The sequence below is a fragment of the Podarcis vaucheri genome (assembly GCF_965113315.1).
Source record: "Podarcis vaucheri genome assembly, chromosome: 14".
NCBI lineage: Eukaryota > Metazoa > Chordata > Lepidosauria > Squamata > Lacertidae > Podarcis > Podarcis vaucheri.
Genome location: NC_138752.1, coordinates 44768740 through 44783760, shown reverse-complemented (window position 1 = coordinate 44783760; position 15021 = coordinate 44768740). Strand labels below are relative to the sequence as shown.

General features: G+C 44.1%; 1 protein-coding gene across 2 annotated transcripts in view; it reads right to left on the bottom strand.

The window, feature by feature from the left end:
- Positions 1-15021, bottom strand: part of USP42 (ubiquitin specific peptidase 42) — a 43683-nt gene that overhangs the window by 16910 nt on the left and 11752 nt on the right. For both annotated transcript variants that reach the window (XM_082199620.1, XM_082199619.1), the window contains exons 5-11: positions 14560-14662; positions 14389-14456; positions 14199-14269; positions 11593-11675; positions 10594-10705; positions 9921-10061; positions 380-480 (exon numbers count right to left, since the gene is read on the bottom strand). In XM_082199620.1, coding sequence (XP_082055746.1) covers positions 380-480; positions 9921-10061; positions 10594-10705; positions 11593-11675; positions 14199-14269; positions 14389-14456; positions 14560-14662 — 679 coding nt within the window. The remainder of the gene's footprint in view (positions 1-379; positions 481-9920; positions 10062-10593; positions 10706-11592; positions 11676-14198; positions 14270-14388; positions 14457-14559; positions 14663-15021) is intronic.

Here is a 15021-nt window from a genome sequence, read left to right as displayed (position 1 = left end):
AGCCAAGTACACAGTTGTGGTCTTTAAGGTGGTTGAACCAGATGTACTAACACTGGCCAACAGAGTTACAGGAAGGCTTGGTGAGAAAGACAGCAGTTAGCACACGTGCTTCAGAGACAAGTAAGGCTGGAGAAATCAGCACATTTTTTAAAAAACCAGCACATTTTTGCTTGCTCCTGCTGTTGCTACAATCTTTGGTAGTCGGAAACCCTTGCCGATCTATGGCAAACCACCCAGATTTCGACCAGTAGATAGACCTTCTTTCTGCCTGCCCCAATTTCAGCCCTTGAATTAGGAATAATTTCTCAAAAACCAAAAGGCTTTAGACATAACTAACAGTGATGCAGGCACAGCGCAAGGGAAATCAACTTGCATATACCTGATATAAAAAAGTACGTAGGCTTGTTGATTCAATACAGTCCTGATGTCACTGTTTGAGACGGTGGAGTCATTCATCTGGTACCACTGCCCGTTACTGGCCTGCAAAAAAGAAGAAGAAAACATTATTGTCATCTTTGCAACTGGTTACAACATGGCAGTGTTTTTACGCAGTGCTTGAGCACAGTGACATCTCAAAGTATTTTAGGATGATGTGATTATCTAGATCAGGAATGAGGGACTGGCGGCCTTCCAGATGTTGCTGGATATTTATTTATTTCATGAAATTTATATGCCCCTTGATCGTAAAACAAACAAACACACACCTCAAAACGGTTTACAGAAAAAAAAGGCTACCTCTCCCATTACCCTCTGCCTGCGACTGATGGAAGTTAAGAGTCCAGGAACATTTAATAATACTACTACTAATAGTTTTATTATCTGTACCCCATCCATCAGACTAGGTTGCCCCAGCCACTCTGGGCAGCTTCCAACAAATATAGAAGCATAATAAAACATTTGGTGGACTAGTAGCTCAATGCCCTCCCATCAGATGTCCAGGAAATAAACAACGACCTGACTTTTATAAGACATACGAAGTCATCCCTGTATAGGGAACTTTTTAAGGTTTGATGTCCCACCACAGTTTTATAATTGTTGGAAGCTGCCCAGAGTGGCTGGGGAAGTCCAGTCAGATGGGCGGCATATAAATAGTATTATTTTGATGGACCTCTGCAACTTTCAATATTGGCAATAATAGCTCCAGAAGTGCCTTTCTAGGATGTGGCTGAAAGGAACTGATGAATGGTGGGCACTTCCTGGAAGTGGTGCTACAGGCCTCCTAGGTCTGTCCAACATAGTTTTATTCTATCCCCTAGTAGCAGGATCCCATCTAACACGCATCCTTCAGACCTCTGCAGAGGAAGATGCAGATGACCTTACCCCAGCTAAAGACCAGGAGGAACCCACAGTAGTTCAAGGGCAGCCTAAGAGACACTGCATCGCCTCCCCATTTTAAGTCTGGCCTTAATCACCAATTTCTCCAACACCAAACTTAGACCTCAGGAGCGAAGGTGGCAATAGAGCTAATGGGAAGTCCCAAAGTCACCAGAGGAACGTTCATCTGGTTGCCAAGAAAGCTCTATCACCAGGGCTCTATTTAGAAGGGTCTATGTGGGAGGAGGACAAAGACGCCACTGCAAGCAGTGACAGAGATGGAGATGGCAGTCTCTATGTCTTTTCTGGACATTTGCTGGGTTAACAGCTCCCTTCCAAGATCATTAATCTCCTGCGCTTCCTGGCTCAGCTCCTGTGCCAGTTCTGACTCTGGTTCCATCCTCCCCACCAGGTGTTGCTCACACCCATTTGTAGTCTTTAACATCTATGCGGAATCGCTGGGAGGACATCATCCAGAGTTTTGGAATTTCCTGTCATCATAACACAGATGGCACACAGTTCTACATCTCCTTTCCATTAAAAACCCAGTGGGTCATGAAAGTCTTGGTGCCACAACTGAAAAGGCCTTCTTCTGCCAGGTACCTGCCCACCATATCAGATGGTGGCAGGACCAAAGAAGTGCCTGCAAAATGGAACAAAGGTCCTGGGGAAAGTTCACACAGCTGAGGAGCAAGGGATTTAATTCCTGAGATATCATAGGAAGGTAGACCAAATTCTGAAGCAGTCCAGCCTATGTTGGCCAGCTAGTTCTCCCAAATTATTCCATCTCGCAAGCATACTAGGTATCATGTCCAGCAGACATGATAGAAGCAGGAAGAGAAATTTGTGTGTTTGATGGCACTTTGAGATCAGAATTTTCAGAATGCCAAGTTGAAAGAGAAAGTAAAGTGGAAAAGTTAAAAGCTGACTAAGAGTTCATCAATCTCCTATATATATTTTTAAGGGACAGTAAACAGCATAAGTAGACTGTTTATAATATGCCAGGAAACCATAATCTCTCTTCTGCCCCCAAATAATGCATTCAAGTTTTGGCATCTTTTCCGTCCAACTTTTTTGCTCCATGCATCCACATAATTTGTAAGACCTTGTAACAGGCATAATTGTTAACTGTACCCTATTATCAACATAAACAAAGCTGCTAAGTGCACCTAATATTACCATACACCATATCCACTGATGTCTCCCAGTGTGATGTACTTAATTTCACGCATCAAAATTCCAGCAGCAGTATACACTGAATAATTTATATCCATAATTTCTCACGCTTCTGAGCAATGTAAGTGGTTGATTTCATATGCTCCAGATTCTAACATAGGGACAGGGAACTGGAAAGCACTAACATCAAGTGGATTTATGATATTTAGAAACAAAATGTCCCAATCTTAATTGAAAAATGGGACCAGGCAGCAAGAGAAAGCCTGCCCTCCGGTGGAAGAAATGTGAAAGAAGTGCACCATATTGCTGTACTACTAGTAGTTAAATGTGGAGATGACGTAAAGTTTGGTAGGTTAGCAAAAGGAATGGGAGGAATTCCCACAGAATTCATGTTTTAGAGAAGGCTTCCTTTTGAGCAAGATCTATGCTAGAAGTCCGTAGCAGGGATGGGGAACCTGTGGCTGTCCAGATGTTGCTGGGTCCAGCTCCCATCAGTCTGGGATGATGGAAACTGCACTGCAGCAACATCTGGAGGGTCCATGGTATGTTCCTACTGAAAGGCATAGGAAGTGGGGTGCAACAGTGCACACATGTCTTGGACTAGGGAGACCCAGGTTCAAATCATCAGTCAGCTGTGACTGTCACTCTCTCTTAGCCCAGCCTGCCTGCGGAATTCTTAGGATAAAATCACATGTGTTGCTTTAAGCTCACTGGAGAAAAGGAAGAATTTAAGTGCAACAAATAAAACAGGACGATTCTGAAGTTATCACAGTCCATACTGGCCATTTAGTCCTCCCAAATTATTCCACGTCACAAGGGCAGGATCACATTTCTACAGGCACAAGACAGTAATGCTGGATAGGTCAAATCGCATCCTACCATTATAAAGCCTGGACATTATTATGTTAATAAAACCCGTAAGATTTGTCCCAACTGTCTGAAATTTGGCAGAGAGGGTTATTTGTGTGTTAAGTGCCGCACACTGCCCACATTTCAGATGGGTTCGGTGCAAAACGTTTGAGATGTAGCAGCTTAAAGAATTCACCATTTGAGACAAATCTGGCTTCTTCCATTCATTTCTGCCAGGTATAACATACCTTCAGAGTTCTTGTTTTTTGCCCCTTTAACCGAGTCCAAAAATTCGAGGGAATAGCAGAGGCCTTGCCCTTCCTGTTTTGATAAAAACCCATTGTGTATTTATCAGCTTACACAGTTTTAAAACCTCAGTACATTTCCCAGCAACAGCAGTAACTACAAGGAAGCCCATGCTCAGAGCCTCTGTTCACATGCCTCTTCCCTAAACAAAGATGGCCACCCTGCAGGGAGTTGGATTAGATGACCCCTTAGGGTCCCTTCCAACTCTATAATTCTATTCTATAACCATAAAGGGGGGGGGGGAGAAAGGCTGGTTGTGAACAAGTTTTTGTGTGTGTGGTGCCTGCAAGTGGCTATGCCTATAGTGACTAGACCACTCAGGAGGGATCTTTATTGCTAAGAATTGAGTCTACCACATCACATATTGATGAGATACTCAAGGCATGTCACCGTGCAGGAAATGATCGAAGCGATAATCAGAAAAAAGGAAAATAACTAAGGGCTACAGACAGTTAAGCTAAAAACATGATCAAGTATAAAGGCAAGACATAGGCAGTTACACAGGATGAAACTGTTCAGGCTTATCACCACAAGAAACAAAAATTATTTTTCATCCAAGATACTGCTGGATGCTATATTTCAATAGCTGAAATAAATGCATCCTGGGACTTGCAGCTGACAGCTAATTTTACTAACAAAACAGCATTTCAGACTGTTTTTGAACAATCTTACTTCAGAGGATTAGTATGAAGTTTCTAGTGTCTGGCATAAATCATCCTCTCCCCCCCCCCCAAGAGTCTTGTACGACTTTGAAATTAGATTTTTTTGGCAGCACAAATAAATCTGTTGCGTTTATTCGGCTACTCAAACACCTTAACTGACAATACAACTGGTACATTACAAAATAAGAAAATGAATTGTGGGGGAACAGATATCTTGATCACGTTTATTCTACCCAGAAATGTACATTTTAAAGCATGTCAGCATTTTAAATTGGAGTCCATTTTGCTAACTGAAGAAAAGAAATGTTTTTACTTAGCTTGGTATTATTGCCAGACAGATAGCCTAGTGCCACCAGTCCAAAAAAACATACTGATTTTTCTTGCCACAGAAACTAGTCCTAGTTTCTCAATTTGCTAGTCCAAGAATTCCTAAACTCTGTTTAGGCTGGTACCACAGATTTTTGTAGATTAATTTTATACCCTGCTAACTGTATAATGATGTTTATAAATTATTGCTTTTACTGACAAAGACAAGTCAAGGCAAAAGACAATGCGGCTGGTTTGGATTCTGTGTGCAAGTTGAAGATCACATATCAGGAAGAAGAGATCAGAGGAATCCATTTCTGATTGACTAACCACAGCTACTTGTCAAGCTCAAATTCGGGGCATTCTTGTTTGAAGTCTACTTAGTTCAAACAAACCAGGATCAAACCATGGTTTATGAACCATGGGAGTTCTCCACGTCTGGTCATAACAGGCAACTGTGGTTTAATATTAAACGTAGAATCTTCCATTTAATCTCCTCTGGCATGTGAAAGCAAGCCTTGCATATGAGCAGTTCATCACCCGTTGTCCTTCAGAAGCTGTTCAATCCCATCTTTCCTGACCACTGGCCATGCTGGCTGGGATCAATGGGAGTTAGAAGTCCAGCACCATCTGAAAGGCCACAGGTTCCTCATTCCTGGCTTAAGGAATCAGTTCTTCACCCCGTGAGGAGGCTCACAGGAAAACAGCAATCTAGCAGTCAACAACTGTCAAATTAGAAATGGCTGCCACCAAGTTGACCAAATGAACTCCAGAATAAGTGGATTTTATACGCTTTCCAGAAGAACAGTTCTAAACCCGCATGAAGGACAGATTCCACAGCCCTGTGGCCATGACAATTAAGGCCCAGCTCCACGTGGCTGATATGCAATGAAAATACAAGGGAGTGGGGTCTGGCCCACAGAAGCACATGTTGGGAAAGGTGGTCCCTCACTCTGTAGAATCCGACCTTCAACTGAACCAGGAACATGAAAACCAAGTGAAGCTGAAATTTGTGAGGAGGCTTTGGAATCTGGGCAGAGGCAAGGCTACTGCAGAAAAACAATAAGAGATGACAACCAGCTTCAAGGCAAGGAACGGGCTAAGAGGAACACAACACAAGGATTTTCTTGTGTATCCAAGCAACAGACAGCTGCTTCTCTTTCCTGCTCAGAGAGAAAGCAATAGGATTATATACACAGTTACAATGAGCAGGGCCCTTTTCACCCAGCCACCATCCAATTACAATTAGTCCTTAACCTTGTATTGCTTCAACAACAGTCAAATTTCCTTATGCTACAGCTCAGGCTGAAAATCAATTACAGAGCAGTAGTGGCCAGACTTCAAGGTTTAGCGACCTTGTTTAGTATTCTTGTTTCACTAGAATCTCAAGGTCCACAAATTGGAGCCAGGTGCGAAATAGAGGCTGGAGCCTGCAGTGGTAGAACCAGATGTAAAACGGTGGCGCTGAAAGTACAGCCAACTATCCGAATCGCTGTGTACTCCATGAGCCACACAATGAATTAAAGAAACCAGGATCTACACTTGAGTTACTATGAATCAGGAATCCCAACACAAAACTAGAGCGGCAAATAATTTATATTTTATAGAAAAGCTTAAAAATAAACTTTTTTAAATGTGCATTTCTACCTGCTTTTGTTAACTGGGCAGGCTTCTCCAACCCGATGCCCTCTTGATGTTGTTGGACTACAACTTAAATCATGCCTGACCAGTGGCCATGCTTGTTGGGGCTGATGGGCGTGGTAGTTTTAAACAAACTGTACGGCACTAGGCAGTGCAGAAGCCTGCTGCTGATAGGCAAGAGACCCTTCCTGACCTACTATCAAACACAGAGAGATCTACCAGTACCTCCAAACCCCCCTTCTGCCACCCGATACAGAAGAATGTTCACTGCCCTGTGAACTCCATGTCTGCACACCAACTGTACATGGCAAACTGAATGCAGAGTCTTGCAACTGCTGCTGCTGCCCCTACCACCTCCAGCAGGTGACTGCCCCAGACAGAAGAGGTTGTGCAGCTTTCCCTTCAGGTCTCAGGTGTCTGGCAGCGGGGTTTCCCAGTAGGAGATAGGGATGGCAGCAACAGGCAGGCAAGCGAGGAGACAAGAATGCCAAGTGAGCAGCAGCGTTTGATTTGCTGGCATGCTAGAGTCAGGTGTTGAGTGCAAAAAAAACCTACGCTCCTTGTTCTCTTTGTACTGCCACAGCAGGATGCTTCTGAAATTCTAGGATGAGACTGACCCCCAACAGCGCAGACAGAAATGTATTCTAAATCATGATGGTCAAAGTGATCTGAATACACATAAGCTGTGTTTGTTATCAGGACAGACAACATGTGTCTAAAGTCATTACCAGTCTACTTTGAATGTCTGCTTGTTTTCACCCAGATGCCTTTCACCCCTGTTAAGTTTGTTACCAGCCCAGCCCGGTAATGCAGGGATCCGAAACCCTGACCTTCCCAGTGCTGTTGGGTCTCTAAGGGACAGCCTGCCCTCAACCTTTCTTGGAGAGATCCAGTACTGGGCTCCAGCCTGCCTGCAGCATCTTCTAGCCCACTTGAGCCTTGCCTACACTGAACTGTATACATCTAAATCACTGCACACAAAACAACTTCTGCAAAACTTCTCCTCTCCGTCTACCCCCTGCACACCATCCCTAAATATTTTCCAGAGGGGTTGGAGGAAGGGAGGCTGGGGAAGTCCCATCCCCTCCACACACAAACACACATTTTTTTAGGTGGATACAACCCACTGAAAAAACACACAAGATTAGTGACACTAGGGAGCAACACAGATCACAACCTCTTGGAATCAGAGAGATGCAGGGTGGAATCCTGCCCCCCCCCAGTGCTTCATTTTTGTTCATTTTTCCACCAAAAATAAAATCGGTTTCAATGTTAATAATGAACAGATGCCAACTGTAAATAAATACTAGGAAAATAAATGCAAATAAATACTAGGCAAGCATCGCAGTCAAAGTGATTCAACTTTCCTCTTATCAAGTAAAAGTAAAATAAGCATGATAAATTAAGTCACATTCTAGGGCATCAGAACATTTTCTGATTCAAATTGGCCAGTGATTTGCACAGGAAAATTTCCCAACTCAAAAAATTTCCAGAAAACCTGCATACCTACTAAAGAAAACAACTTGACACCACCTCAAAAACATGCTTAGCTGTTTAGTGAACAACTTGCCCCTGGGCTTGTATGATGACCTCAACATTATAGATTAATCAGCACTCATGTATTAGTATCTCCACTCTCCTGAAATTCTGTTGTCTTCTCTCTGTTTGTAATGTCATGTTACGTTTGCATGAAAACTTTTAGTAAATACAAATATATATCCAAAAAACCCACACCACTTATTTCCACCCCTCTCTTCTTTCAGGGTGGCAGATTCACAGAGCTGGATCACAAACGTTTCTGAGAGCTGCTTCAGAGATCATGTGGAATTCCAAGTCACAGGCCTACTGAGCTTCATAGTTGTCTTGCATGAACAGAAAGTATACCCCCCCCACACACACACTTGTGGCTGAACATTGCAAGAGAAAATAAATAGTGGCGGACAAACTGTCTTCCAAGGAAGTATGTCCTAGTTGTCTGCCGTTTGCTGCACTACTTATTCAAGAACTCCTAATAAACTTCCAAGGAACCCTAGAGTTCCCTGAAACATAGCGTGAAAACCACTACACTGAAAAACAGCCCTTTGCTTTTGCTAGGGGCCTTGCTTATGACATGGAAGACAACATATTTTTTAGTTGCTGAAACCATCCCTGGCACTCTGTCCTGGCGCAATGACCTCCTAACAGCCCAGCTAAAACAGATGCAAACAACTAAAATTACAACATGCAAGTATTCTGCAGCAGCTGAGGGCTGCAAGAGGACTATTGAGATGTCTCTGTAGGAAGAGAACATGTCCTTCCTTTTATCTGCCTCCCCTACCTAGCTTCGCATGTGTTACCTTTGTGTTACACCTAAGATATTTTGCTGCTGAGGCAAAGGATGAAACATGCCCCCCCCCAATACCAAAGCTGACCACAGTGGCAATTGAATCTTACTAGCAATGGGATAGTAACCTGAGGACAGAAGACTAGCTTAGGGGATACAGCTCTGCCCTCTAACTCCTCACTGCCATCTCCTTAATTCTGGGCTTATGAGGCTACCCCCGATTTTATTCTTCTGGAAATGAATTGGGAAAGGTATACATGGGGGTATCACGTTTTATCCTTTCAACAAGTCTATGAGGCAGGTATTTAGGAAAATAGGAAGCTGCCATATACCAAGCATTGATCTATCTACCTTTGTATTGTCTACACTGACTGGCAGCAGATCTCCAGGATTTCAGATGGGGAGGCAGAGAGAGAGAGGGAGAAAGAGAGAGAGAGAGAGAGAGAGAGAGAGAGAGAGAAACAAAAACAGAAAAAGAAAGAAAGAAAGAAAGAAAGAAAGAAAGAAAGAAAGAAAGAAAGAGGAATTTGCCCAGGGCCAATCAGCAAGTGTCTCACAGCTGAGTGGAGATTTGAACCCAAGGCTTCACAGTCCATCGCCAACACATTGTCCCTCCACACTTACTTGCTGGGAGTCCTCTGGAGCTCTCGGCTCCACAAGCACTTTCTTTCCTTTGCAGCAAACTGTGATCCAGATTGCATAGGTAGGCTTGTCTTTGTCTTTTGGTCAGGGGGTTGGACTAGCTGGACTTTTGCTCCTTTACAACTCTATGGTGCTGTGAAATTAATGGGAGGTTTTTGGGTAGTGCTAAGACTCAGTAGTGCAGAAGAGAAGCCCCATCTAGAAAGCAACAACAACGGGCCTCTTTCAAAAGGACAAAAAAAAAGAGGGATAAAGAACAACCTTTTTACGGGAAGGGGCCAAAGGAGGATAAATCACAAAAAGTGCCTGCCTGCAAACACACTGAACAAAGACTTCAGTGCAAGGAAAAGGAAAAGAAATTCTTAAATGGAAAATTTTTATTTTTAAAAAACTGGCTGCATTAAAGGGAGAGGCAACAGAGTGGAGCCCCCTCCGTCAGCCGGACTGGGATCAGCTGCTGTTTAGTTCCTCCATTCCCAGAACTGTTTCCACCAGCAGCCAATCCACTAGGCTGAATCTGAGGGAGGAGGTGACTGCAAGCTTCCCTCCACTGCTAGCTGGTGCCTCCCCTCCCAGAATTCTCTCCTGCAGTGACAATTCCACATTACATAGTTTTATGTAACCAGTAGCGGGCAGTTGATTCCTCTTCCCTCCCCATTCCTTTTTCCTCTTGTATCATGACTCTTATAAATAATATTTACCTTTATATAGCAGTAGTAATGTCCTGCATGACAGCTGAAACCAGTATGTACCAAAACTGCATACAATGCATAAATAATTGGCTCTCCATTTGGCTGGGACATATATGGCCGAATGTCCAAATACTCTGGGTATTTCACCTCCTAAACAGAAATGAAAGGGGGGAAAACACTTGCATTTTTCTCAATTCAGCAGAACAAGGTTTTGGTATAAACATAAAAAGCCCTATACATCTCAGGACCAAGTTACTTGGGAAACTGCCTTATCTCTTTTATACCTAGTAGTTCACTGTGTTCTGCAGGACAGTTTCTCTTTCAAGCTCCCAAGGTATCAGAAGCCTGATCTGTAGCAGGTTGGAGCTGGGCTTCTAATGTGGCCCCCTCTGTTCTGTGGAAATATTCCTGTTAGGATACAACAGGTGTCCACTATCTTTGCTGAAGGCAACTTTTGTTTCTAGAAACTTGGACGAAAAGATGTACACCTATATGTACATTCTGTGTTGCTTTTAAACCTATACTTTGCTGTTCCTGTACTATATCATAATTAGTAGAATATAAAACCATTTTTATATCGTCCTTCACAATATTTGCTTCCAGGCGGCAGAATGCATTTTAACATGCGTCAATATTTATATCTGGGGCTATAAAATCCAATCCAGTTGTAGCACTGTGTTACCTTTGTAATTTTGCCACCACTGAAATTTGCGAACCGTTTCAAGGACAAGGTGAGTACGTTTGAAGCCCGATGTATTGTAAACCTCTTTGATGCAGGAACCATTTTTTTACACCTAAAACATAAGCAGAGGACATCCAGTTCAGCTTTCGAGGCTATTTTCATTTGGTGTTATCCCATTTCCCTAAGTTCAAACAACTGCCTGCCCTATTTGAACTAGTATATGCAGGCTCAGATTTTCATAAATAAATTATGTCCATTCACAACAGCAGATTCAAGAAGGTTGGGGCAAAGAGAAAATAAAATGCCCCTGCCATTTCCCGCCTCCCACATGCCTGGGCTCCTATCCTCTTCTTCACTGCCAGCTGCTTGTCACCTGCTGTGGGCCAGAGGGGACAAGCAAGGAAACAACAGTGGCGAGAAGGAAAGGTGCCACTATTTGCTTATTCATTAGCCCTGTCTTGCAACCAACCGTGATGCAGAGGACCAGCAATGCCTCCAAACAACGGCAAGACGACCCATGGGCTTCTGAAAACCTGGAGCCAGCGCTGTTCTTATTTTTCATTCATTCAACTTATATCCCACCCTTACCCCCAAAGGAGCCCAGGGCAGCAACGACATAAATTCTGGGAACATTTTAAAAAGCTTTATGAAAAACAGTTTAAGATATTTTCTCCTCCAATGGTCTCAGGGTTGCCAGGAACAGTATTTTTAAGCTGCTCTTCTAATGCCCCGTTTATTTGTTTCTGAGAATGGGGAGGAGAAAATACAACTTCCAGTTGTCCTCAATGAATTTGGATTGCTTTTAATACGCAAACAAGTGTCAAAATAAAGCTTGCTACACCACAGATCACTAAATATCAGGGATAAATAATTTAGCAAATGCCATTTTGCCCTGCAGTTGCACATTAAGTGAAAGCCAAACTTTTTTTAAACCATGTAAGATTCATATGACAAATAGGTATTTTATTAGAGAAACACGTTAAATTTATTTCTTCTTACTTGCTACATTTATAGGCATTTTCACCATCCAGCTGTTCTGGCTTGACAAACTGCTCCAGAGCTTTGTTAACACTTTGAGCTGACTAGAAAAAGAGGAAGAGGAGAACTGAAGTGAGCGTCGCAAATAAAACTATTCCAAGCTAACTCTAGTTCATGGCAGAATCTTCACAGTGCATTTTAAAGGGAGACACTCTTCCAACTATCAAATGCATTAAATCACTGAATTAGGCATTCCAAAGTCATCTCTATCTATCATCCCCCAAACTACAAACATTGTAAAATCATTTCCATGGTTTTAAACGTCATAAAACCATTTTTGAAGGGGGCATGCCACCTAAATACTTCTTGAAGTACTTATTGAAGAAAATACTTCTTCAAACAATAAAAAATTAAAATTATCCAAGGGGACCTGCAACAAAACTGCAGAGTGCTCCTGTCCATTCTCCCAGTTTTCTGTTTCCCCTCCCGCAACAATCAGTCAGCATTCCACAGCCAATAAGCATGCTCAGTCCTCACTGAGCTCTTTCTGAGTTCCTCCCCACTTTAAGACTTTTGGACTCCTCCAAACCTTGGGGTTCCCCCCAAAACAGCTCCATCTTGTGCGTGCATGGTTTCATTTTTGCTTCGTAAGCAAAGCTCACCCTAGAACACTGGAAATGGAGAAAATGATGGAACTCACGGCCACAAGGTATGCTGATGGCCACTAACATACTCAGAGGAAAGACCTGTCAATGTCTGTTAATTACAACAGCTATATGGAACCCTCCATGTTGAGAGGGAGGTGATGCCCCTGATTGCCGGTTGCTGGCAGGGGAGGCAACAAGAGCCTGCTTTCTTGCATTCATGCCATGCTTGTGGATTTCCTGGAACAATCTGGTTGGTCATTGTGGGAAGTAAGATGCTAAACTACTTGGCCCTTTTGGTCTAATGAAGTAGGTCTCGTGTTACAGGAAAACATTTACAGTGGTACCCCGCAAGACGAATGCCTCGCAAGACGGAAAACCCACAAGACGAAAGGGTTTTCCGTTTGCGAGTTGCTTCGCAAGACGAATTTCCCTATGGGCTTGCTTCGCAAGAAGAAAGCCCATAGGGAAATCTCCGGGGACCTCTTTTAAATGCTGGCGGTGGGGAGCAAAGCCTCCCCTCCCCTCCGGCCTTCAGAAGAGGTCCAGGAAGGCCAGCGGGGGCCGAAAGGCTTTGCTCCCCACCGCCAGCATTTTAAAAGCAGTCCGGGATAGCAGGGAAGCGCTTCCCGCTATCCCGGACGGCTTTTGAAGGCAGGCGGGGGGGAGCAAAGACTTTTGCCCCCCGCCGGCCTTCAGAAGAGGTCCAGGACCTCTTCTGAAGGCCGGCGGGGGGCAAAAGTCTTTGCTCCCCCCTGCCTGCCTTCCCGGGAGAGCGGAGAAACGCACTGTGTTTCTCCGCTGTCCCGGACGGCTTTTGAAGGCAGGCGGGGGGGGGGAGCAAAGACTTTCGCCCCCCGCCCGCCTTCAGAAGAGGTCCAGGACCTCTTCTGAAGGCTGGCGGGGGGCGAAAGTCTTTGTCCCCCCTGCCTGCCTTCCCAGAGGCTTTTAAATCGCCCCGGACAGCGGAGAAGTCCTCCGCTGTCCCGGGGTTTTTTAAAATGCTGGGGGTGGGAAGAAAAGCCCTTGTCCCCCCCCCCCCAGCCTTCAGAAGAGGTCGGGGGACAGACTGTCCCCGGACCTGGTCTGAAGGCGGTTTCCACAGGAACGCATTGATTGATTTTCAATGCATTCCTATGGGAAACCGTGCTTCGCAAGATGAAAAACTCGCAAGAAGAAAAAACTTGCGGAACAAATTAATTTTGTCTTGCGAGGCACCACTGTACTTTTCATGCACACAATGACGAAGACAGTTTTTGGAGTACAAGCCTTCATTGTGGGGATTGATGGGGACTCTAAGGCCTGGGGCCAAATGCGGCCCTCCAAGTATTTAAGTCTGGCCCACGGGACTCTCACGTGCTCACCTCAAGTGCTTTTGTCTGGCTGGAATGTGCTCTTGAGCTGTGATAACGGGTTGTCTCCAATTAAGCTCTACTTAAGAGTAGACCCGCAGAAATTAAGCCATCTGTTAGCTGTGTCCATGGGCGTAGCCAAGGGGGAGGTGCAAGGGGGCAACTTCCTCCTAAATCAATACAAATCTGAGGTTCTGCCCCCCCCAGCAAAAATCCTGGCTACGTCCATTACTTTTAATGGGTCTACTCTGAGTAGGACTAGCACCGGCTACAACCCAATGTTTCTTGCTTGCCTGGATGGAGGATGAAGAGCTGTGTGGGCAGAAACTGCTGACTATTGCTACAACATAATCTGTTGTGCAAAGGTAAGTGTCACATAGCTGCCTGATCCAATTTTTGCCTCTGGTCCCAACCCATCACTTGCATGTGGTTCCCAGAAAGCTGTACATGAAGGAATGTGGCCCCTGGGCTGTAAAAAGTCCCCCCCCCCCAGCTTTACTGAATGGAATGGAACTAACCCCATTGGCAGCTTTCTTATATTTTGGAGTAGAAAAGCACATGCCTAATCTAACCAAACTGCATGGCTGTTGGAGATTTAAACAAAGCTTTTTCTTTTTGCAAATTGGCATACCTTTATCTCCAATGTAATATCTAGGTATGGATCAAAAGTATCTGAAACTCCTTTGCAGTTCATACATTTTACTGAAACGGAAAAAAAGAAGTTTAGAATAATATACCGTGATCGAAGCCAGAGTTCAACAGCACTCAAACAAGACAGAATGTCAACAATACGCTAAGATCTTGGTGTTTTAGGAACCTACCTCTAGATCTTAGGTATCCTCCAAATATTTGATGAATGAATGTGGTAGCTTGGGTATGTCTGTCCAATCTAAAAACAAATCACAGAAGTAGGTAATTTAGGTCAAAAGAGATTTCACAAACACAATAATAGTTCCGGGGGTGGGGGTGTACTACTCCCAGCTACAACTTACTTGTTGCTACCATTCAGACATGCTTTCTGCATAGCATCAACGGTGTACCGTAGAAATTCGTGTGCATCTTCCTGATTGCCAAAACGGAAATGCTTTGCTATTCCTAACATGCAAAGAAAGAAGTTACATTGAATATATCACATAAACCAGAGGTAGCAAAACATTTTGGCCCAGCAGACCAGATCTTTACCTCCCCACACCCAGCAGGTAAACTTTAACAGGTGGGTGGAACCACCCATCTGACGTCAGCTGATGCACAGAGTTCAATCCTGCTTTCCCCAGGCAATGGCTGTGTGGGGCTGTCAATCCAACCACATCTCTACCAGCCCACATCTGACATCACATATGACATCAGATGTGGGCATGGTTTTGGAAAATGGCCTAGTGGGCCAAATTTGGTCTGCGGGCTGACAGTCCCCCACCCTGATATAAAAGTCAGGCTTACACAACCTGCAACTTACC